General features: G+C 40.3%; 1 protein-coding gene across 2 annotated transcripts; it reads right to left on the bottom strand.

Annotated features, from left to right (window-relative positions):
* Positions 1 to 17,480: 17,480 nt before the first annotated feature.
* On the bottom strand, positions 17,481 to 23,525 carry LOC124055783 (SLIT and NTRK-like protein 5). 2 transcript variants are annotated; one of them, XM_046382905.1, is made up of 2 exons: positions 22,986 to 23,525; positions 17,481 to 21,254 (listed from the first exon to the last, which is right to left on the bottom strand). In XM_046382905.1, exon 2 carries the CDS (start codon positions 21,194 to 21,196, stop codon positions 18,569 to 18,571), a length of 2,628 nt encoding a protein of 875 aa, XP_046238861.1. In that variant the 5' UTR covers positions 21,197 to 21,254; positions 22,986 to 23,525; the 3' UTR covers positions 17,481 to 18,568. The 2 variants fall into 2 exon arrangements, with proteins under 2 accessions (XP_046238861.1, XP_046238862.1); XM_046382906.1 differs by lacking the exon at positions 22,986 to 23,525 and adding an exon at positions 21,863 to 22,314.
* Positions 23,526 to 24,434: the final 909 nt, after the last annotated feature.

Below are 24,434 nucleotides of genomic sequence, written 5' to 3'. Positions count from 1 at the left end.
CCTACTGGGATGGGACGCACCAGGATATCTCTCCGTGGACACCAATGGCACCATGGTAAACACAATCAAACATACATTGACAGATATTTGTAGAAAGAACCCCCCCACACACACGCACACACACACACACACACACACACACACACACACTTACAGACAGTATATTGGCTTTGTAGTGAATCTCCTGAGAGATTTTATCCTGTTATCCCAGGAGAGGCGGTGCTCACTGTCTGCCATGGATCTGATCAAAGTAAACCAGAAAAGATTTCGCCAAATTTAGGTTTCAAATTTGTCAAATCTGTTCAAATCAAATCAAATCAAATCACAAATGCTGATTATATATCTCTTGCCAGTGAAACTCGTCACTCACTGTTACTGAGCAATGAACCCAGACAAAGCACAGCAGGTTTGAGCGTTGAACTCGGTTGGTTGGCGCTAAAGGCAGATGTGTGTGTGTGTGGCCATCTGTGTGATGGTGTTGGGGAAGCTTTTTTTTCCCTTAAACTTACTGTGTCAAGGTCTGAGCATCATATCCAGCCATCCATCTTCTCACATAGCATGTGTCACCTGTCAGACTTCATCATTGTTGCATCTGCTGATGATCACTGCTGACTTGAGACAACACACATATTGAAAACAAACCCCATGGAGGTCACAACAAGGCTTGTGAGGATGAACGTCATCCCCATCCATCTGCATCATTTCACTTTAAATATCATCGATCTGACACAATAAGAAGAAAAAAAGTCAGCAGCGTATGCCATACCTCTTGTCCACATATGCACAAAGGGCCTCACAAAAGTGAAAAGTGCCATCTCCAGAGCCACACCACAGCTAAGAAAAATACATGTCTCATGGCCTCATCATTAGCTTTACTTTTAGGTTTTAAATGGTAAATAATTCTTACAGCATTCTAACATTTAATAAATCTTATCATTCATTTAATAAAGACCTGACCCTCGCCAATGCTTGACTCTTTTCAGACACTTTATTAACAGCTTACTTCCTTTTTATATGACATTAAATCTGCAATTAATGTCCAATGTCACAGAGTCTGCAGCTTTAAATGTCAGTAAATTACTTAATAAAGACCCTTGGTTTTCTTACACTCTGATCGCCCAGGTTATACATGTTATGAAGTGACTCTGAAGTGTTAATAAATAAATAAATGAAAAGGGAAATCGTTGGACTTTGAGAGGTTGATGAACTGAAGATATAAGTGAAACGATAAAGCAAAGTATGCTCAAATAGATACTGTGTGTGTATATATATTTATTTTTCTCATTCAGAAAGACCCACATCTCCATTCAGAATAACAACAGGCTTGTTTTGCTGTCTTGTTAAGCGTTCTATACCACCCTGACTTCTTGATTTCCCTGCAGAGTCATGCTTCAGTGGAGTGCAGTGCTGTATGGGCTTTGAGCCATATGCACACCTATGACCGTATAAACCTAGCCTAATGTTCACTACCCACCAGAGTGAGATTATACCACCCATCCCTCTCTCTTTTAAAGCTCAGCACTTATGGGATGATCTGGAACTGCAAGACTGTGTGTGCAGTGATCCACGGACAATATGGGAGGGAGAGAGGAGGTAGATGTAAAGGGTAAAGGTCACTTGTTATCAATTTGTTATCCTGTAAGTAACGCTGCTGGAGTGTGTTCATGCACATAGCAGCAGGCCTTTCCTTGTCTTTCTGCCTTTTTTCCCTGCTTATATACTCCCACACATACCCCTACACAACACACCTGCCAATATATGTAGGTTATCACAAGTGAAGAAGTTCAAAAAAACTTTCACATTTAATCAAAATCACTGGGGATGTGAGAAATTATTCCTACACAAGCTTGTGAGCGGGCTTCAGCCAACAGCTATATTTCCATACATGAGGAATCAAGTTAATACTGTATTAATACTGTAACACTAAGATCTGCAATCCCTTTAACTGCAGTTTTCCTTTTTAAAAAAAAAAAAACTTCTATTTTGTACAGTCTCTGCTCACTTGTTATAAATACGCGTACCTCTGCTCAGTAATCTCTAACATTATGCCACAAAAAAGTAACATTTAAAGCAATCGGGGCAGGTGTATAAAACAGTGGCATCCCCTGCCCTTGAGAGGCTTTAAGATCAAATTTAACAATTTGGAGTAAAGCTGAACTGCCACAAAGGGGCTCACTCGTGTTGATAATCCCACACAGTTTAGTGGAGAACTGACCAATGTGAGGCTGATTGGACAATTTATTTTTAGCAGTGGTTTACAAAGCAGGGCCCACAGACCTCTGGGGGTGCTTGACGGGGTTCAAGTGGGCCCTGAGCAAAAAATGAATTATTTTATTTTTACTAATTCTGTCCATCACACACTGACAGAATACGCAACTAATTTTGTCACAGATTTTATTATCTATTTTTTGCTGTAATAATACACCTAAATGAAAAAAAAATAATTCCTTGGAGTAAATCTTGGTATCTGTGGTATAATTTGTGTCGTGAAAGAGATCCTGACTTACTGATTCACTCCCAAAATTTCAAAATGAGATTTCAAAGACAAGTCTGTCACTATGACTGTATTATCATTATTATTATTATTATTACAGAAGTCAAAAGATTAGTCCCAAACAATGTAATATCGCTTTCCATGAGATAATCCTATTCCTGTTGTGTGTGAACATTTTGTCATATTTATCCATCTATCCAACATCCTTTATATTTAGCAGGAATATTCAAAGCAGGGTCAAGTTATTCTCAAGCTGCTCTTGTATCACCTACAATTAATATGCATTTACCACTTCACTGGCTCAGCACTCTGAAGCTACCACTTGTTTTCATCATTATTCAATGTGTTTGTCAGTAGATGTGAATAAGAGGCCATTGTCGAGGGTTGCCCAGTAAATTGCCACATAGCCATGAATTCAGACGTCCCAAACTCAAAGGATTTGCATGAAATTACTGAACTGACGGATACGGGATTGTCTCAGACAATAGAGGCTATTGGACCAATGCTTCTAAGAAGATATTTGATAATCTGGCACCGGTTATCTTTGCTGGATACATCACCAAAGAAGTAAATGAGCAAGAGAGAATAAGTGAACCCTTCCATTGTCTCCCACTGAGCTGGGGCCAGGGCTTTACTGGAAGCTATATTCAGAGATAGAGTGGAAGGAGAAAGATAAAATTCACAAAACACATGTCAGGATAATTAACCCTTTTGATGTGGGCAAGCTTGCCAACAACACATTGACATTAATATCATGTACAGAATTGGTTGTATTGGAAGAGATAGACTAACATGGATTTAGACCGATTTCAGAGCAAACATATTACACTGATGTATGTTTATATATATACATATATATATATATATATATATATGTGTGTAATTTTGTTCCTTTTTGATGTGAACAAAAAACGAAGTCTATCATTTTTGAAATACATTCTATGGTCTAGGTATAAGCTTACAACTGGCATCTTCATGTCCACATCATTTTTCGGTGACTTGCTGTGCCATTTCAATGATCATGCTTGACTAGGCACAAATGGGGGGAAAGAAAAAGTTAATATTGTCTACTTTGCCTGTAGCCACTTCCCCAAACAGGCAGTACAGAAGTAATGGTCTGTTATGTAAAAGAGGTGACTCGAGGTCCTGAGCCATACCTGCAGAGGTAACGTTGGCAGGGGAAGAGTGGGACCGCTCTCGAGTCCTCTGACATTCCTGTCATCTCAGATGAAAATCTCTTTTAAATCACTTGGACTTTGGGATTCTGTTTGTGTAGTCTGATGCCAAGAGGGTGGTGGACGCGATGAGTACTGAGTTGAGTGACAACTAGTGTGATTAAATGTGACTTAATCACATTTGCATATGTTAATGGAAGGTACGTTAGACTTACATTGTGCCAAAAATCACTCCACACCGTCCTTTTTTGACCAAAAAGAGAACACAGGTGTGCCTGGAGGACTATTAGTTCTTGTATAGTCACTCCAGGACTGTACTTTTATTTTGACTCTTTTGTGATTATAGCTGATTGATAAGGCTAGTTCTTCTGCTGAACAAGTCTCCCAGGCAGGGAAGAAGTTATTTCTGGTTATGTATTTCAAAAGGATCTCTTAAAAATATAAATTCTTTTGGAGTAAGTGAAAGGTCAGATGAAAGAGAATATCTGTGCATTACAACATTCTGGTACAGTCACCTGACTGTGGCTGGGGAACAGCAGGAAAAAAATTGTAGGTTGCCAACAAAAACCATTAGATGCTCTTTATCTGTGCTGTATACAAGAAAGCTTTACCTACTCTTAATGACACTGAACATCTATCAACTCTAAATTTCACATACTGTCTTAAGGTAATACTATGTGACACCCCTGGTGACGGAAAAAAATACAAGTGGGATGTTTGGTACCATGTGCAACACTTATAATTGTCAAAAAATCATCATAATCAAAATGTATTTGTTGAAACGATAAAGGTATAATACCTGTTACTGGTGAAATTTCATTAGTTTTGTAACTGCAGCAGCTTCGACAGTTAGAATCATAACCAAACATTATCACGCCCAGGACTGCATTTCTGTTTTCCCTCATTCTCTCTAGAAATGCTGCTCATCATTTTCCTCTAAGGATTAAATCTATTTTCTATTGTCTCTCGAGTACAAAAAGTAACAAAACAGCCAGAATCTTCTTTAAATGAAAGTCCTAATCTGCCACTTAAAAGATGGTATTCATTGGGCGAGTAGTTCAAGTAAATAAAGTTCCACATGCAGCGGATGCAGTGTACGTGATTTGGATCTTGCGTTACATGCCTTTAGGATGTGGCGGCAGCCATCTTAATGAGTTTGCAGTTTATCATCACTCACAAGAGAAAGCAAATCAGTCACTTCCCTGGCATAGCGATGGGAGGGGGGCAAATTGAGCAAGACAGAGAGAAGTAGAGATGTGAGACAAAGCTCGTCAGATCGCGGGCGTTGTTTACCACAACAGCCCTCTGCCAAGAATTTTCCTAAAGGGACACTTGTTTTAATAAAAACGGGCCCCATATTAAATTCTAATCCATTAGTGCGGCTGGCAAGCCCTGGCAGCGCTTTATCAAACCATTGGAATAGATGAATGTTTCTTCATTATCACGGCTGGACCCTTTCAATAAACAGGGTCTGGTCCTTTCCTGTGCCAGGGTTACGTTGAGATTCACAGCACACCTTTTCCTTCGAATAATGCAGCTGTTTGTTATGAAAGTCCCTGCCAATCCATTGTTAAAAAGGTTGTGTCAAGGACATTTTCACCATATGTGCCTTTTATAGCTATGAGGTTATTTGAGATCCTGAATCAATCATGTCTTTGTCTTGCCTCAATGACACTGCATTATATTCACTCTATTTTTTTTTGTTTGTTTTTTGCATGAGAATGACATGAATATATTGAAGAATTGTCTGAAAGCTCATGTCATGATGAATGTGACAGCCACAGGCTCTCTTTTCATTAATTGCGGGTCAGAACCCCCATTTTCAGACAGACTTGATAACTGCAGGCCTGGCTGCTCATTATTTACCGGATTTGTCGTTTAGTATTTTGACACAACTTCCTTTGCATTGAATTATGTTATATAAGCAGTAAACAGGAGCAGTGTCTGCAGTGCAGAAAAAGGGCAAAGTGCTTCCTTTTTCCCCGCAGGCAGATGACCATCAGTATTTCTTTTTTTTTTTTTTTTTTTTTAAGACCTCAGCGTGATGAGCAGGGATGAAGAGCAGGACATCGATAACAGGAACTGGCGGTGGAGTGGATAATTAGCCTTAAAAAGGAACAAAGGATCAATAACACCCCTTTGCCAAGAGTTTGTTCATGGGGAAAACAGGTTCAGCCAGCCCAGTGCGGGACCATCAGCTTGTACAGGTGTCACAGGGACATCAGGGAGACTCATCTATCAGAACAGACTTGGAGATTTATAGAATGGATGCACTGTAATGGAAGTTCACTACTCCTTTCTTTCATTTTAGTCTGTCCTGCTGATGCAGCGTTGCTACATCACAGATAAATTTTGCTGTGGGAGTCATGCAGCACAGATGAAAGATAACTGTGGTTAAGACATTCTATCACATGTGCTATTATACTTCTAAATCTTATGCTGAATGTCTGTGTATATTTATGAATGTATATAAATATTATAGCCACTTTCTGTACAATGATTTGCTGAAATGGGGGGACTCAATTTTGTTACATTTTCTCTTATTAAATATGTATCAGGATGATCATAGATGAGAGAATTTAGGTTTGATGCTTTTTTTTTTTTTAGATCAGAAAAGTCTGTTTTGATGTTTCAAATGTTCATTTTGTTGTTTCATCATTTTTAAAACTCCTTTTCAAAGTAAATCCCTTGTTGTAGTTTTGTTTTAAAGCCAAGTGCAGTCTTAGTTACACAAGCTGCTTTATAATTAAGTCATAGGAAAGCATTTGGTTGTCATTTTTGGATATCTTTTGTGATTGACAGCATACCTGACATGGTCTAAATTGACCTGACAAGGTAAATCCCAGGCATATGGTACCCCAGGCAGGTTAAAACAAATGCCATAAATGATTTAGACATGGTCTTTCACCCAGGTCTGACTATCCTGCTGCAACTAACTTCTCAACAGAATTAAAAGAACTTATAGGTGGAGCAAGTTGTTTCTAATATAACCTGGTGCAGATGACTGACTACAGCGGGACATGTTCAGTTTCTAATCATTAATTAATAACTGGGATCCAGTTACATGCATTTTAGGGGTCATTTTGATATTAAATGCTTTATTTAAGGAATATATTTGAAGAAGGGACTAAATGCGATGTTGTCATATGATTCATGTGCTGAAAAGCCTCAGAAGAAAAAGTCCTAGTATTAGTCTATCTGGTCATGCTTTAGCTCATGTTCTCTCCTCACAAGTGATCTGGATGTAGACAAACAAATATCTAACCCCAACGGATAAGATGAACACTAGCTGACAAAGCTGTGTAATCATACGGGTTTGTTGTGCAGTGATCACAGTCAGAACATTTGAAAGAAACCAGTGAGACACCTGCCTGTTTCTAACACTGAAAAAGATAACAAACCATTTTCACCTCTTCTAGAGAAGATTTGTATAATTTGTTTAAAGATTTGTGTGAAATTCTAGTAATTATAGTATATAAAGATAGCGTATATTTATTGTTACATTATTCAACAGAACTGGTCTGATCATTTTTGGCAGTGGGGCTGAACTACACCGGTGTGGTTGCACAAAAATGCAGGACACGTTTTTTGCTTAAAAATCAAATGCATTTTCATATGGGAAATCTTTAAAATAAAACACACGCAGAGGTAGTGAAGAAAGGCAAGTGAGGATGATCAGCTGTTTCAAACACCACAAACACGTGAGCCGCGGTCCTTCTTCGGTTTTTCCCATTGAATCCCATGAGCCAGCAGTCCAGGGAATCGAATGTCCGTTTTGTTGCTTTAGATGAAAGGATTTTTCACCATCAACATTTTCTCCTGAAGATGCAGTGTGATGAGCTTCATTGATGAGCTGTGGCTTCAAAACAACTTGAAAGAAAATCTCATAAAAAATAATTAAAATGAAGTGAGCCACGTACTGAGACCAGAAATCAAAAACTAGGTCTCTGAGATAACACTCCAGCTATCGTGGGTCTTGTGTTTATAATAGCCTTCCTGGCTTTAATTATTACCACATAAGTAATCTCAGAGGCACAAATTGATTATTTGAATTTTCACATTAAGTTGGAACCTACAGGGACCTCAATTTCCACAGCATTTGAATATTATCCTCTTTTGGAATCAAGTTTTTATTTAAAAGCTATTACCAGGTTTTGAAACACACAAATGGATGTTGAAGCCACAGTAGTATGCAATTATCTTGATGTGAATTATTAATTTCATCAAACCGTGACTGAATAAATGTAATCGTTTCAGTTAAAGACTTTGATCTTAAAAGTGGAAATGTTATATATTGGGTGGCACGGTGATGCAGTGGTTAGCACTGGCGCCTCATAGCAAGAGGGTTCCAGGTTCGTTATATTTTGTTAAAATGGACACTGATGACATTTGTATTGTTTCAAAAATATATATTCTGTTCATATATATTAATTTAAATATTGCATCCATTATATACTCACCTGGCACAACACTGACAATTTGCAAATGTGCAATGTTTTTGTCTTATTTCTGTCTATTGCAAATGTTCCAGTGCTTTGTTTTTATTTTTTTGCTTAAGTACACTCATTGTTCTTGCTCCATCTTAACTTGGATTCTTCACAGAGCACAAAGGTTGTACACTTTGATCATCACATTAGAAACTGTCCATCTGTGAACTTGCCAATTGTGGAGCCATTAACAGTCAGTGTTCACTCAACAAAAAGAAAAAGGGTGATTGGGATTTACTTTAGTTATGCACTTCATTTAAACTTAAACAACACAGTAGTTTTGTGTCTTGTGATTTTATTTGATTAGTTACAGTATTAAGAAGCTGACAGCCTGCAGATGCTATCATATCATGTGTGAGCCACATGGTGGTCTTTGTCGCTTGGAGCATCCATGCTACTTGTGCTGACAGTGTCAGAATCTCAGTCTCTAACATTTGCAGGCAGCAAATGCTGTATAAAAATGAGAATGTCAGCCTTGAGTGCAAGAATGGATAGACCTTTTACTGCTGGCCAATTAAATTCCTCTTTACTTTCTGCAGAAGATTTTTTTTTTATGTGGAAAAAGTCCCTGCTGAGGTTATATCTACAGGAGTGGGAATTGTTTGCACCCATGGGATGTATTTTTTACCACAGGTCACCGTGTAAACCAACATATATTGCTTTCCAAGGCATTTTTTTCATATAATAAGGTTGGAAAGTGACATGCACATTCAAACGATGGTGACTTTAAAGTGCCCTTCAAAATGTCTGTGACAAAATGAAACGATATTTTCCCAGAGAGTGGAGTCACGTTGCTGTTTCCAGTTGGTAAGATTGATTCCTCTTTGCTAATGGTTTAATTTTGGCATAATTCAATAACCACATTCTCCCAAGACACCTTACACATTTATATGGGCTCTATAATAATGTCTTAGCAGTTAGATGAGCTGGGAATCTCTGGTGGTTTCATTTGGTGCTAATTCCCCCCTGTTAACACACTTTAACATGGCAAATGAGATCCACAGTGCTGACTTGTTCCTAATGCATTGTGCTTTGCTTAGGACTATGTGTGGACCACCTTGGGAGTACAGGGTAGAAAGGCAAGGTTGTTAATCTAAAGTTGATGGGCTAAACGTCTGGATTTGTTGGGCAAAACTGGAGGTTAACTGCTCTGATTTGTGGCACACAGTAGAAAATGGATTACATCAGGCAGTGCTCAGGTATAATAGTGTGAAAAGGGAGCAGGATATAGTGGTAAAAAGTGTGTACTTGGTGATAAGAGCCTGAAATAAATATAATCATATAGTGGAGTGAATAAAGCTGCAATGTTTCAAAACCAACCATTTGTAACAATCATTTCTTCTGTTGAAACAGAAGCGCAACACTTAACTGGTAAGGCCTTTGCATATTGGGACAGGTAAAACCAAAATGTCTTCATCTCTGCCCAGTGTCAACATATACTCTTAAGCAACACTATATTGATTTATTTTTTTGCGAACGTCATCCAGACTCTTTTTCGTGTGTGTGGATCAATGCTGCCATAACGCACAGTGGACAAATTGATCTCATGCACAAGGGGGCAGATTTAAGACTAAGTCTAAAAGATGCTGTAACTTCTGCACAGTCGTACCAGATAACTTAGCGTTAGCTTGCTCACTCGTTGTTTGTAAATTAATAATGGCTGCACGTTGCATCATTTCTCATTCTTTTTTTGTTTTTGTATCTCACATTCAACTCTTCTGAATTTCATTATACCAATGCACTGAACTCTCTTGGCACGCGTGCACACACACACACACACACACACACACACACACACACACACACATACAAATACACTCACACGTACAGCACAGTGAACATCACAAGTAGCTGACGTCAATACTGCTGTAAGAGCTCTGAGAGCCCCTCCACAGGAGCCATTTTTTAACAAGCACACCCACACTCTGCCAACTTCAGCCTTGCTATTGTCCAAATACAAGCAAACTGTCACTCACTGCACTCTGGGAGGAGGACAGTTGGAAAACAATGGTTTTCCCATCATGACAAGTCCATTTTGAATGCTTAAACGGAGTATTGAACTTCATCCTTTTTAGCAATATGTCATGAGCTGAAATCAAAAACTGTTGGATTTTGGAATTGTCTTTTCTTTTCTTGTCAGTACTATTCAGCGCTATTTTCAATGGCCACATTAGTATGTTTCTGCCTCACGAGTGAGAAAATGAGTTTTTCTACCTCCCACTACTTCATTATCTGAGCAATCTCCCAGCGTGCAGTCTAATTCCTTCAGCAAGGCCCTGGTTTCTGCAGACTCCTCGCCGCACTTTGAAAGCCAGTGATAGAAACAAAATGGGGACAGGAGAGAAAGGAGGAGCAGGAGATACAGATAGAGAGAGAGAGAGAAAGAGAGAGAGAAGAAAGAATGAGCAAATGAGTGGAATTTTACAGTAAATTAGAAAGCGTATGCACAGGCACTGCAAAGACGGACCCACAAAGATGCGCGCAAAGCCACCCACATACAAGTCTTATCGAGCTCTTTCAAACAATCCGTTTTGGAGACATACACACACCTTCAGAGAGGCCAATTTTACCAATAACAATGCAACATCTAATTGCGATCCAAAGTAAATTATTTTTTTTTTTGAAGAGAAAAGAGTCAAGCTGTAGGGCAAACAATATTGTGTACAGTGCATTAAAAAGCTGTTCAACAGCATTGAGTCGTTCAAGGACCCCGTGGTAGACAAGTAACTCTGGTGGCGGATATCTATAGTGTTTAAAAAAGGCATGAAAACAAATATGTTATTTCATTAGGTCATTGAACATCTCATTTTGATTTATATAACTAGAAACAACTAAAGCTGATTGACAGGACATCCACTGATTTTACACACTTAAACTCTAGCTACAAAGAGTGCCTTGATTTCAAACTGGGGGCATGGGGTCTGAAAGAGAAATGCAAGATCTTATGACAAAAGCTATTAAGTTACATTATGGGAAGTGTAGGATCCAGTCCTTTTGGAACCTGACCAACTAGGGAATTACAGTTTTGGGTGTCTCTGCCTCAGTTTGAAGCAGTCCTACTGAAACTTGTCCTTCACATATCCCCCAGTGTTGCTGAAACATCTCAAGCAACCTCCAATCTCGAACAAAAATATCTTCCTTCCAGAACTCCAGACTCAACGTTGCACTTAGTAACAAATTTCTATCACAATAACCTGCGATACATGGATTTTTTATGCCTAATAGAACACAGATTTACGGATTTCGTTTCTTTCAGCCACCAATCTGATGCACACATGAGGCAAGGTAGGATAAGCACATGCAGACATAGGAGCACCGTGCCTGGACGGTCTCTAGTTAAATGACTTAACACTATGAAGGAAGCCATACATCAAGCTGTTGTTTTTTTGGCCTGGCATCACTAGGCTCAGCTGGGAAGTCAGTAATGCTATGGTTGCCATTTATCAAACGACAGGGTTACTGCGGCTCCGGATCAACGGGTGCAGCCGCCGTAAACAAACAAACAAAACGGGAGGCCCGATGAATACAACCAGACTGCCCAGTGGGAGCAGGAAAGAAAAGCGAGGGTAAAGGAAAGGAGGAGGAGGAGAAACATGCCGCCGACAAAAAGCAAAACCCTGACGAAAAAAGAAGACTAAATAAATGTGAAACATACTGTAGAATCTCCCTATCTATTCCTCCAGTGTACACAGGCACTGACATAAAGATACCACTTAAAAAGCTTTGATCATATGTATCTCCTGCTGCAAATCCAACCACACGCACAAACGTCGGTTTATCCCTTGGTTTTCTTTTTTTTTAGCATGACATAGAAACAGCGCACAGTACTATAAATGGAGTATTGTACATATGACATCCATGCCTCTGAGGATAATTGGTATCTGTTATGTATTTAAGATTTCCATCTCCATATTCACTTCATTATCTGCAATTTAGATGGAACTGATTGTCCATTTCTCTTTCTGGATCAAATGATTATAGATATTTAAGCATTCATCAAGACAGATCTGGTGATTATCATAGTAGCATTTTCTCTCAAGACAAAAATGCATTTTTGTGAATGAAAACAACCCATAATATGTTGAAAAATAATGAGAAACTGGATTCAAGAGGCATAAATATTTCAGATAAAGGAATGTAGTTTTACATATGGCTATTCTCTTATGGATCTGAATAATCTCTACCACACCCAGGAGGAAACTCTTCAGTCTTTACAAACAAGATGTACCCCAGTAAAATTTCCAGATGAAAAAAAGAAACCCACAAATCAATTCAAAATCATATTTAGTTGTCACAGTCTGTCAACATGTATATCACAAGTGGGTAAATGTCTTCAGGCCAGTTAAAGTTAAAGACCAGAGTTAAAGCCGGCCACTGTGGGCATGTTTATTCAGCAGATGGCAGAATCTCGATCCAGACGGCACTTATAAATGCAATATATTATTTCTTGAAGTTAAATCAGCACTGGCTGGACACCTCCAATGTTAAGTTCACAGTTGGTAATGAAAGTATGGTTGCAGAATTAAGAACAAGAACATTTTCCCAAATAAATAAAAGCTAAATATTTCAGTCTTTCCTTAGCCTTGATTGGAAATCCTCCATTATTCATAGAACCATAGTGCTTTCTATTTCTCTGAGCATGTGCTTGATTTTATGGCAATTCTACTATGATTGAGTCCTTGACTGTCCCTTTATGTGTTAACAGGTTTGCCATGACATTCCACGTTAAAAAAAAACACTTCATACATAATGCATTTTGCCCATAAAACAATCCATTGTCCTCATGCAATGATTCACACTTTGGATTTAAACAAGACAGTAGGAGCAAACACATTAGCAGGGTGTTATACAGAGACTGAAAGCATAAAAAGGAAAGACAAGTGATCAGTAATTATGGCAAACATGGGGTAAGAGAGGAGGAGTCGGGGGGGTAAAAACTGGTTGAGTGCTGATGAACATTTGAGCATTTCTGCATGCCTGAAGGAATTCCATTAACCACTCTGATTAAAGTAATCATTGGAGCCATCGGTGCCTGTCAGATGCCATCCCTACCCTCTCAATTACCCAGATCTCCTTGAACTCAATTGCACACATCATCATGGGGACTAGGTGGCAGGCGAGCAGTGAGGCTACACTGAGGACGAGGCATCTCCAGCAGGGTGGGGTGGGACGGGGTGTGGAGTTAGGTGAGGTGAGAGGGAATACGTCCACCCTCTATATCTGTCTTGGTATGCAGAAGGCGGACACATATTAGGCTAATTATTATAGCATATTGTTGCCACATCGGGTGGCACAGGTTTGAAAATATGAACACTCACAAGTAACTCTTTGCACTTTTACTGTGCTAAATGGTTGAGGTTTGCCCCACAGGAAGGATTCAATAAGTTTTATGCTGAATTTACATCTACAGCAGCAACTCACATTGCATTATTATCATTACCGATTGGTCTAATTATGTCCTTGGCTAACTGTTTTGTCCAAAAACATATGATATTTCTGTTCATATGAGATAAAGAAAAGCAGCAGATGCTCTCATTTCAAAAGCTGCAACCAAACTTTAAAATTTTCCCCCAAAATAGTTGAGAATTTTCTGTTGGTTGACCAGTCGATTAATGGACTATTGTTATGAATTTGTTACATTTATCTCCACCATTCTGACATAATTTAAAATAAATCAAAAATAACCTTAGAAACAAGAGAAGAAAAAAACTAATGAAAATATAAAATAATTGAGATTAACAGCATTTTGGGGGTAAATTATGCATACCAGAGCCTTTCATTTTTTGTCACTACTTTAACAATGCATAAAACATCTTGTCAAACCACTCTGAAAACCAGAGGCTGAGCACGTGCAAGGCTGGATTATCAACTTGGCAAAGCAGGCAGTTGTCCTGGGATCTGGACAGTGAGGCATGCCATAGGCCCAAGATTTGCGACTTGGTAATTTATGGTAATTTTATAAATTGCATGTTTGGCACTAACTTAAATGAAAAGGGCCTTAATGTAACACTTCTAGTTCCATCTATTCTTGAGGCTTTGTCTTCTGGGGCTATATAATCTACATGTAATTGAGCACCTTAAATATTTCAGTTTATATTATCCCTATGTGGTGCATATCCCTAAATTAATTTATCTTTAATCAAATTACTGCAAACTAACTGAGCAGTTAATATTCCAGCTGCACCTGCAACAGAATGCATAAACATTACACAGAGAGTTGGAGGAACGGTGGGTCAGTGGGGGCCCACAGCTTATTTTTGGCCCAGGGCCTCTTAGCAGCTTCATCCAGCCCTGTGCATGTGTAGCATCAAGCTGATTTTATTTACCATAAACACAAACTTCCGCCAGCACCATCTGATATGAGATTTATAGCAACTAACAGCGAAATCAAATCCAGAAAATGTTTAATTAGCCTGGTATTTCCAGTACACTGTTAGAAAATAGTTGTTTCCAAGTTTAACTCGGTGTACTGAAAATAGCCAAGTGATGATCCAACTCAAGCAGCTTGGATGTGTTGCGCTGTACCATTCCACACTGATTAACTCTCACATGGTGCGAAAGCAGAAAGTGTAAGAGAATATTGGAACACAAACTGTCCATCACTGTCTCTCCCACCTCCTTATTTAGTTGGAATATGTGTCGGCGTTGTTCTCATTCTGATCCCAGAACAAGCTCAGACCGCCTTCTAAACTTTCTCCGCTGTATGCAGCACATATTGAGCAAAGAGCGAGACTCCTGTGACAGCTGCATTTGCACATACATCACGCTTGGCATTGCATCAGCCTAAAGTCAGATTCTGCACAATAGGTTTAGCCATAAATCAGGGGGTCTCTTGTGTAGCATGAGGCAACACACATCGAAATGTTTCATCTCAGTACTTCTTCCCTTTTCCGAATACAGATGTTGATCGCTTCAGAAATTTCACTCTTTGCTTTTTTGGGGGAGTTCTTGAATAGTTTTAACTGCAGGCTGCATTGCAACACAGCATCAAAGCACCATAACTGAATGAGTGAACATAAGAGCTACATAGTCATGCAAACATTATAAAAGGCTTTAAATGGAATAATCCAGGAAGGTATAATAAACTCTTTGCCCTTCCTTTGATGTTTCCATTTGTGTAAAGACCCATTGGCTGATTAAAAGCATTATTTCAACTGGCAAGCATCTCCCCCTCCCTCCCCCTCTCTCCCTCTACACACACACACACACACACACAATCCTACGGTGGGATGCTTCATGCACCCATTTCTCTGGGACAGGGTGCTGGGTCATAACAGTAATCAAGCTGGGAGTTTGAGTAGGAAGGACGTACATATACACACACATACAGTAATAACAACTTTGCATCACTGAATGCATGATTCAGTGATTATATAATTGTTGTTTCTCTCTCTCTCTCTCTCTCTCTCTAATACTCTGTGAATTTATCCAAATCATCCTGAAAATGAAAATATTCTAGGACATAAAAAAAAATGCACATCTGTGCTACATTGTACACATTTTGACATTGCTCCTTGTTGCACCTCATTAAACTATGAATGATATTTTTTCCATACTGGCATCAGCAAAAATAAAATAAAATAAATAAATAACAAAATAAATAAAAAATGTCAAAAGCTGTCAACACTGCGCCATCCCATAGGCCACCAATGCAGGGCGACTGCACACACTTTTTGGCTGTGATTCACGTCCCCTGCTACATGTATGACACATACACAGTTACACTCGTTTCCAGGACTCCTCATCTCCCAAATGGTGCCTACTGTTCTCATTCTGGGCATCTATGAAAAGATCTAACTAAAGAATGACCCTGATCAGGCCAGTTTCATTTTGCAGGTTTTTGTCCTTGAGAAAAGGCAGCTGGCACCTCATTGAAATTAAGTGAAACTGACCAAAAAAACATATGTATTTTAACAGATCAGCACTTGTAGTACTAACTATCAATTCACATTAATCCAAATGAGGAATAAAGGAGCAGATGAAGATGTCTGACGAGGCTTTTTATTCTCTGCCTCCTCTCCAGAAAGCCTGTCTCAGTGAGGGAACATTGAATTCCTAAATGGTGACACTCACCACGCACTGAAAATGGTGGCACTGTGCATCCTTTGCATTTTTATAGGCCTACTTTGCATATTGGATTTAAGTGGGTCAGTTGAGGAGTAACTTAAAGTCCAGTAGCAATGAAATTGCTGGCATTCATTTCTGCTACCAAATGAGGGAAAATCATATTTTACATTATAACAACACCCCTTAGTTTTGCATTAATTTGAATGAATGTCTCATCCTGTATCTTAGCTTATTGGGCAGCCAATCAAATGCTGGGAAAAAGTGCACTGCTTACATCAATTTGCAGGCTATACAGCGAAGTAACTGCTCAGCTGTAGGATTTAAAACGACATCTAAAAGTACCTGCAAATGTCACTTACATCTAATTAAATGCTTGTGTGGTCTTTACTCTTTAACACTAACAATATGCTGTCTGTCCATGGCATGTAGGCTGCAGTGCAAGTTTGTTTTACTTGGTCTTTCGTTCACTGTGGTGTTACAGTGGCACTCAGCCTGCCAGCTGCTGTCAGTCAAACACAGACACTGACACGCCCATCGAGCTGAGACGACAAGGAGAATTTCTGATATGTCTCCAAAAACCTTTTGTCTTCCTTTTTAATAACCAAAAAACTTAATTAACAACACATTTTAAAAACACGTTGACATTATTTTAAACTACAAAAACGGATGACGGAGAAGTGATCTCAGTTGGACTTCAACAACAACAACAACAACAAAAAAAAAAAACAAGCACTGAAAGAATTTTTTTTTTAAATCTAAGCAGCATTTCCTTGATATATTTTTTTTAAAGAATGATAGATGATGTTCACTTATGAAACAAACCAATTAAAAAAGATAGCTATGATATGATACCAAACCCTGAATCCAGCAGCCGTACATCTTAATCAGTGTCAGAGCTTACACCCACTGGCTTTGTCAGATTGCTAAAATAGCATTTAATTTCAAGTCAGCCCCAGTGATGTTTATTTAAACTCATCGCTTGTCAGGCGGCAATGTGGATGCTGTCGTCATGGTATAACAGTAAGGGACAACCTCAGATAATGCTCATTGATTGAAACTCATTAATTCTAATCCTCATTGAGTCACTGGCTGCCCCTTTGAATGAGGCATATATATATATATATATATACATATTGTATCGTTATCATCTTTTACCACAGCATCAGTGTGAGTTGATTATAAAATAAAGTATCTTCCAGCATGGGAACACTCTTTTCAAGCTTAAAAAATTAAAAAATAATTTCTTTCACTGTCTGAATTTGAAAGTTAAAAAGTGGACCAAACCCAAATGACCTACTTCATATTACCACCAATCAGCTTTAGTTTCCTCATAAGCACATTATATGAACCTGACATCATGTTTATTTGATGACAATAACATAGTTTGGTCAATATAGTGCATTAAGTGCAAAGCAATCAAAACAAATAAAACTGATAAGGAATAGAGAATCTGCGAATGCTTGTATAAAAATAGGTGTTACATTGATTAAAATATCAGTATTACACAACATAATTAATACTTCAAATATCATTTATGAATTTTGTTTTGATAACATTTCAATTCTACATATTAAGAATGAATACCCATATTCATTTTTAATATCATAATCTCCTTTATGAGAGCTCATTGAAGGCTAACTTGCCTTCCAATTCCAAAAAGTGCAGAAAGCATACAAAGACACTTTTTTTCATCTTCTTCAAATGACGCAGTCTTTTTTGAACATTGGGGGTGTGCCACTTTCAAAAAAAGCCACTTTTACAATGCAGAGCTACAGTAAAAGAAACTACAAACATAAGCCTTTCCAGAGGATCATGGAGTATGATGACACAGATAATATTGATGTAGAATCAAAAGTTTTGAAAAGACATGGCAGATTATATCAATAAATACTTACTTACAGACTACAGCAGAAAATAGTCCCAGACAGTTTTGATGATCTGCTGTACAGTGTTGTTTTTTTTTTCTTTTTGTCCAGGAGTGATTTTATAAACATTTCTTTTCTGATTCACAATATACCTTATGTATGGATATATTCCTGAAAATGAAGTCGGGTATGATTTACCTGTACACTTACAGTTTGTGTGTTATTCGATCTTCACCATATAAAAATATATTTTGCATCATCAGTTAAGTAGAGCAATGCTGTTCATCCATGTTTCAGAAAGCTGTATCCATTTCTGTAATGTCATGTTTCAGAAATAAGAATAAGATTGTTCGGCACACCCCATTTTAACTCCTTTTGCTTTTTCTTGTTTGTATTGTGCCAAGGCACCCTATAAACTGAGCCACTGTTTCAAGAAGGGTCAAAAGAGAAAATGCTTCGATACATTAATGATTCTGTTGCTCAGAACTGGCTAAAGGTGGTCTGTTTCTCAAGAACTTCGAGGTAATCGGGCTCAGACTGAAGTTTAGCTTTTAGCTCCAAATACTCATTTCTGTTGGGCTCAACATAAACAGTACTGGGTGCTGTGCCATACAACACTGTTTCTCTTATCCTCTCCGGGTGCAAGAACTGACGTCTGACATCAAAATTTGGGTTGTATGTGTACGACACAGGCCCTGTGTACTTGTACTCTAAATTGGCACCAGCTGGGATGGTTGCCATGGACTGATGGGTGGGTTGCTTATCAGGCTCAAGGATGCCTCTGAAGAAATGGTCTGCATCTTGGACAGGGGAGGGGTTTTCACGTGGCTCAATGGTGCTAACACTGTATGTGGGGCTCCTCATGGTACTGCTATCCCTCTCCTCATCCGGAGTACTCCTGTACGTGACCTTGAGCTCATGGAGGTCACGATAATCCTCCACTGTGTTTCCTTCTCGTGACCTGTAAATGGGGTTTTTGCACATGTGACCCATGGGGTGGGGGATATATTCATAGACGTGACCAGCTGGAGCCTTAACTTTGGGGCCAGAGCGATTGCTGTACAGGCTGTACTGCAAGTTAAAAGAGCTGACGTCTGAATTGTTGGTGCTAGTGCGGTCACTCTGTGACTTTTTGCGCTTTTTCATCACTACAACAAAGAGCCCAGCAGCCACAAAAACAGACATGATGAAAACAAGCAGGAGACTGAGGATGAGGACAGAGAGGGGTACAGTGCTGCTGGGAGTGTTGAACTTCTGTGGGGCATCTGTGGTGACAGCCCGGTCGTCCATGGGCTCGTCCGTAGGGGTAGTCGGCAAGACATAAGCATCAGAGTAGTCTGGGCAGAGCTGTTCCGACTCGATCGAGCGCAGGTCCATTCCTGTATGGCGTCTTGGCGTCTCACACACAATCTCGTTAACCGCAGTACCTGCGCTGAGTTGCTCGAGCCATATCTTCATCCCCACTATGTCGCAAGAGCAGTCCCAAGGGTTTTCAAACAGATCTATCTGTACTAGCAGCTTCAGCTGATCTAAAACACCACTCACAGGCAGGTTTTGGAAGTGGTTGTTGCGTAGATTAAGCCTAGACAGGGAGAGGCTGGAAAAGACGCCCACAGGTAAGGTTTTCAGGAGGTTATTGTTGAGGAAAAGCAGCTGGAGATTCGGGAGGTAGCGGAAAGTGCCCGCATCAACCTCTTTGATTTTGTTGTACTCTAAATAAAGATACTGCAAGTTCTGCAGACCAAAAAACATTTCTCCAGTAAGCCTGTCCATGAGATTACCATTTAAATACAGCCTACGCAGGTTGGTTAAATCCCCAAAAGCCCGGTCATGGATCAGACTTATCCTGTTGTTTCCCAAGTGAAGCAAATCCAATCCAGTGGCATCGACAAAATCTGATCTCCGCACAACAGGGATGTAATTTCCTGTGAGATACATCTTTTTAGGATTGTATGGCTTGGGTTTTAGATCAGAAATGCTTTCAATTTTTCTCTCTTGACAGTTGACATTTAGCCCAATTTCAGATATCTGCAGGTTACATGTGCAGTCAGTGGGACAGTCCAAAGGCACAGGAGATTTGGTCTGAAAAGCAATGATGGGACCATAGTTGTAAGGGTTAGCGCCTGGGAATCTGGAAGTGGGCTTTATCCTAGTTCTGTTAAATTGACGTGTGCCCTTCGTAGGCCTAGAAGAGGACCTAAAAACAGCTGAGGAGGTGGCGGAGGCTGTGGCTGCAGCAGGTGTGGTCTGGTAATATCCATTAGTGCTGCTAGGGGGTGCAGGTCTGACTGTGTCTTCTGGGGGTCTTCTTGGGCAGAGTTCCTGCTTGGACACCTCATCCAGGTCCCTGCCATGGAGCCTGAACGGTGTCTCGCACACCACTTCTCCCACTAGGGCCGTATAGGCTATACTCTCCAGCCAAGCCTTCAGAGCAATGAGCTCACAGGAGCAATTCCACGGATTCTCCTCTAGTTGTAATTCCACAACTTTGTCCATGTGCTCCAAGAGGCCAATGTAGGGGAACATTTTTAGCCGGTTCCCCCTCAGGTCCAAGTGCGTAAGGGGAACATTCCGGAAGATATTCGGGGGCAGGGCAGAGAGAAGGTTGTCGTTCAATATCATCACTGTCAGTTGATGTAGTTTGCTCAAGGCATTGGGCTCTATATTGGTGATGTAATTATAATCAATCTGTAGATATTCCAAACTCTCCAGTCCTGCAAAGGTATCATCCTTCAAAACTTCAATCTTATTATTATTCAGGTGCAACCTTTTTAATCCCTGGAGTCCATTGAAAGCACCTGACTCTATCTCAGAGATATCATTGTTTCCCAGGTGGAGGATGGTCACCCCAGTGTAATTGATGAAATCATTGACTGACAGCTTCTTCAGGAGGTTCCCTGTCAGGAGGAGGTGGTACATGGAGAAATGGACCGGGCTAATCTCCGTCAGTCTGATGATTCCCCGGTTCTCACAGCTGACCATCAGGATCCCTTCCTTCTCTTCACATGTACACAGGTTTCGACAGATCTCCCCATAATTGTCATACATCTCGACCAGCCTCAGAGATGATGCAACCAGAAGGATTATTTTTAGGATCCAGATATGCATTTTTCCTGGGAGAGGATGCCCCAGCTCACTGAAGTGCGGTACCAGTATGTGGTGTCATCTGAAGAGGGAAAGAAAGGACGGGTTCTGTTTTATATAGCATGGAAAATACATATGTGACACGAGTAGTATTTGAAAATGCATATATAGTAATGTACTCCTGAAAGAGCCCCCCCATGGACAAGTATGAGACATTCATAACAAACACCCACAAGCAAAGACAAGTAGGCCCATTAATGTTTGTTCATTATGCAGATGTGTTATGTCGGCATCATTTTGTTTTTTGGGGGTGTCAGAAAACAAGAGAACGGGATGAATATTTAATAGATCCATACTTAAACCATAATTTATAATCAAGTTGATAACTAGCCGCGGTGGACAGCCACTGCGCATTTTTGATAGCTCGCCTGAATTAAAAATCCATCTTGGGAGGAAAAAAAAAAGCCATCGCCATCCGCCGTGTGCAGACTGATAGATCTGACCATTTACTAATTCAATCCCTTAAGCATATCCACGCAAAAAAAAAAAAAAAAAAAAAAAAACACAACAGATTGCTTTGCAGTGTATGACGGATATGATACCTTTCTTTTTCAATATTCTCACCCAAACTAACAGTGAAATCTCCAAGATGCAACTCCTACCTCCTAAACATAAAGATTTCTCACTCACCCCTCATACCCGACGACTTGGTAACAGTGGGGAAACTGTCGGATCCCTTCTCTCCACCTCCTTCCAAACAACATGAGGACGGATTTATTCGCCTGTTATGATGAAAACGATCTTGGGTAAAACAATAAAAGAAAAATGCCGGGTCTCATAAACGAATCGGCTGAGAGAAGCAGTCCGTGTTCTTCCTAAAACCCCCGGCCTGCGATTGAAAATGTGAATATCAGCCTACAAGGCGACAGTCGCAGCCCTTCTTCTGCCCACGGGCGAAAAAAGAAATGAGAGGAGTTGATCAAAGGCAAATAAGCAAGTACTGTTGATCTCATGGCGGACCTCTGATCGAAACAGCATTTTGACAGGGAGTAAATAATTCCATAATCAAGTATTCTGGATGGCATCTGTCATATGGAAGGTTACAGATTCTCTCCCTTTCTCTTTCCATCTCTCTTGCTCCTTCTCCCTCTCCGCCACGGACGCGTGAGCGCGCGTGCACACACACGAAATGCACAGGCACACACTCACTCGCGAGCGCGCGCGCACACACGTACACACACACACACACACACACACGCGCTTGGTCCGCGTGCGTTCCTTAAAAGAACACAAAAGCCTACACATCCATCCAGCATATCTCCTCAAATCTGCGCATTTCTAACATACAAGTACATGCTTTCAGGTTGGTGTGTTTGAGCGGTACACTCACTTTCATCTCATCTCATTTTTTTTCTCCCTTTACATATGAGTTTATTGCCTTAACCTCTAGAAATGTCGCCTCTGGATATAATATAGAGAACTTGAGAGCTTCCTCTGCACAGGGACACCCCGCGAAGACGCACTGGCTATTATTTGGAACGAATAAAACTGTGATGATATATGTGGGCATAAAAATGCAGGCTGTATGCTTGTTATTGCCATAGCAGCCGCAGACACCTCTGCTCTACAGCATCTTAAATCCGGATCAACTTCGGCAATGCAACTGAGGGCTGAAACAGAGATTTCAGCACCACGGACAGATCCCCCCCCCTACACACACACCCCACCAAAAGAAAAATGTTAAAGCATATAACGCCTCAGCGCAGACGAGCGGTAAAGAGGGAGAGAGAGAAAGAAATCACTGTCCTCTTACCGTTCTGATCCCCGTAAACGCCAGAGCATCCCGAAAATCACGACTATGCCCCTTCTTTTTTCTCCAGCCTCAGTGAAAACATGGATTTCGTGATTCCCCCCCCTCCTGTCCGCCCTTCTGTTGGCTGTCAAAAAGAAAGAAAGAAAGAAAGAAAGGAAAAAACCCACAAATCCTTAAAGTCAAGTCTCGCTGTTTAGCTCCATAAACCAGGCATCGAACAGCACAGTCTCATTCAGGCCAATAACGTGACAGCCAGCGCGGCAAAACGGGATCCTGTATTCTTCCAGCAGCGGCAGAAATCAGCAGTATCATCTCGGAAAAAGAGCCAAAACCAAAGTTCGAACATGGTGGAGAAAAGGTGGCGGATAAAAACTTGGTAATCCCACATCAGACAATACTTGCCGCATGCATTTTAACTGTGACTTTCATCCATGCGCACTGACGAAGCGGAGGAGAGAGGCACGAATCCCCTTGTCTGCTGCCAGTGGTGCGGCTTGTACCAGTTTATGTACAGATCTGCCCAAGGTCTCTTTATTTCAATCTCCAGTCCGTCCAAATCGACCGGAGATCAGCGGATAGGTTTCCTCCAGCTTTTGCCTGCGGTGCAAGAATCCGATCCCCCCCCTTTCTCCAGTCCTGCATTGGTCATAAGATATCATATGTATACACACGAGCTTTATCTTCCCACCAACGTTTCAACTAGTGGAACTTGATCTTGGTTGGTGCAAACCAGCGCATCCCCTACAGCCATGGACATATTATGAAACAATTACCATACAGCCGAGATCACTCGTAAAAATGCATAAATCCCCCAATCTCGCGACTGTCACAGCGCGGAAATGAAAAGCAATTTAATGCGTGCAATACTCTTTAAGGGGGTATGGTAATGTAGTGGAGGAGGGGTGGTGGTGGTGGAGGTGATGGGAGGGAAAAGGGAAGAGGGAGGCTGGAAGAAGACCCGTAGAGGGCAGCACAATGATGAAAAAAGGCATCTTGCAGGCTTGCATTTCCAGGCTGCACTTTGTAACTCAGTGAATTTTAATTCAGCAGCAACAACCATTTGATTTGTCACTCAGAGCTTCGTCTGTTTTCTACCAAGCTGGCCATCTTATTTCCATCCTTTTGAAAGTTATAACGAGACACACGGAGCTTTTCTTTTAATATTATAATGCCACAATAATATTTTGGATTCTTCTCAGCAAGCTTTGATTTCCTTGGAGAGAAGTGGGAATAGTGGCCTGACACTCGTCCTGGATTCATCATGTGCCTTCATCATTCAGTCTAGAAAGATATTCCTTGAAACAGCCTTCAAATGATTACAGAATGCCAGGCACTGCTGGAATATATTTTCTTATCTGCAGCACTTTCTTTAGCCCCCCACTCCCAACTCCTTTCAGTGAGGTGATGTTTTAGCTGCTGAACTATCTTAATATCTACCTCGCCCAAACA

This window comes from Scatophagus argus, chromosome 24, assembly GCF_020382885.2.
Source record: "Scatophagus argus isolate fScaArg1 chromosome 24, fScaArg1.pri, whole genome shotgun sequence".
Classification (NCBI taxonomy): Eukaryota; Metazoa; Chordata; class Actinopteri; family Scatophagidae; genus Scatophagus; species Scatophagus argus.
The sequence above is the reverse complement of the archived record's forward strand: the minus strand, read 5'-3'. Positions and strand labels throughout refer to the sequence as shown.

Bases quoted from the DNA above. Each gene is read 5' to 3' on its own strand.
- LOC124055783 (XM_046382905.1), bottom strand. From the start codon at position 21,196: ATGCATATCTGGATCCTAAAAATAATCCTTCTGGTTGCATCATCTCTG.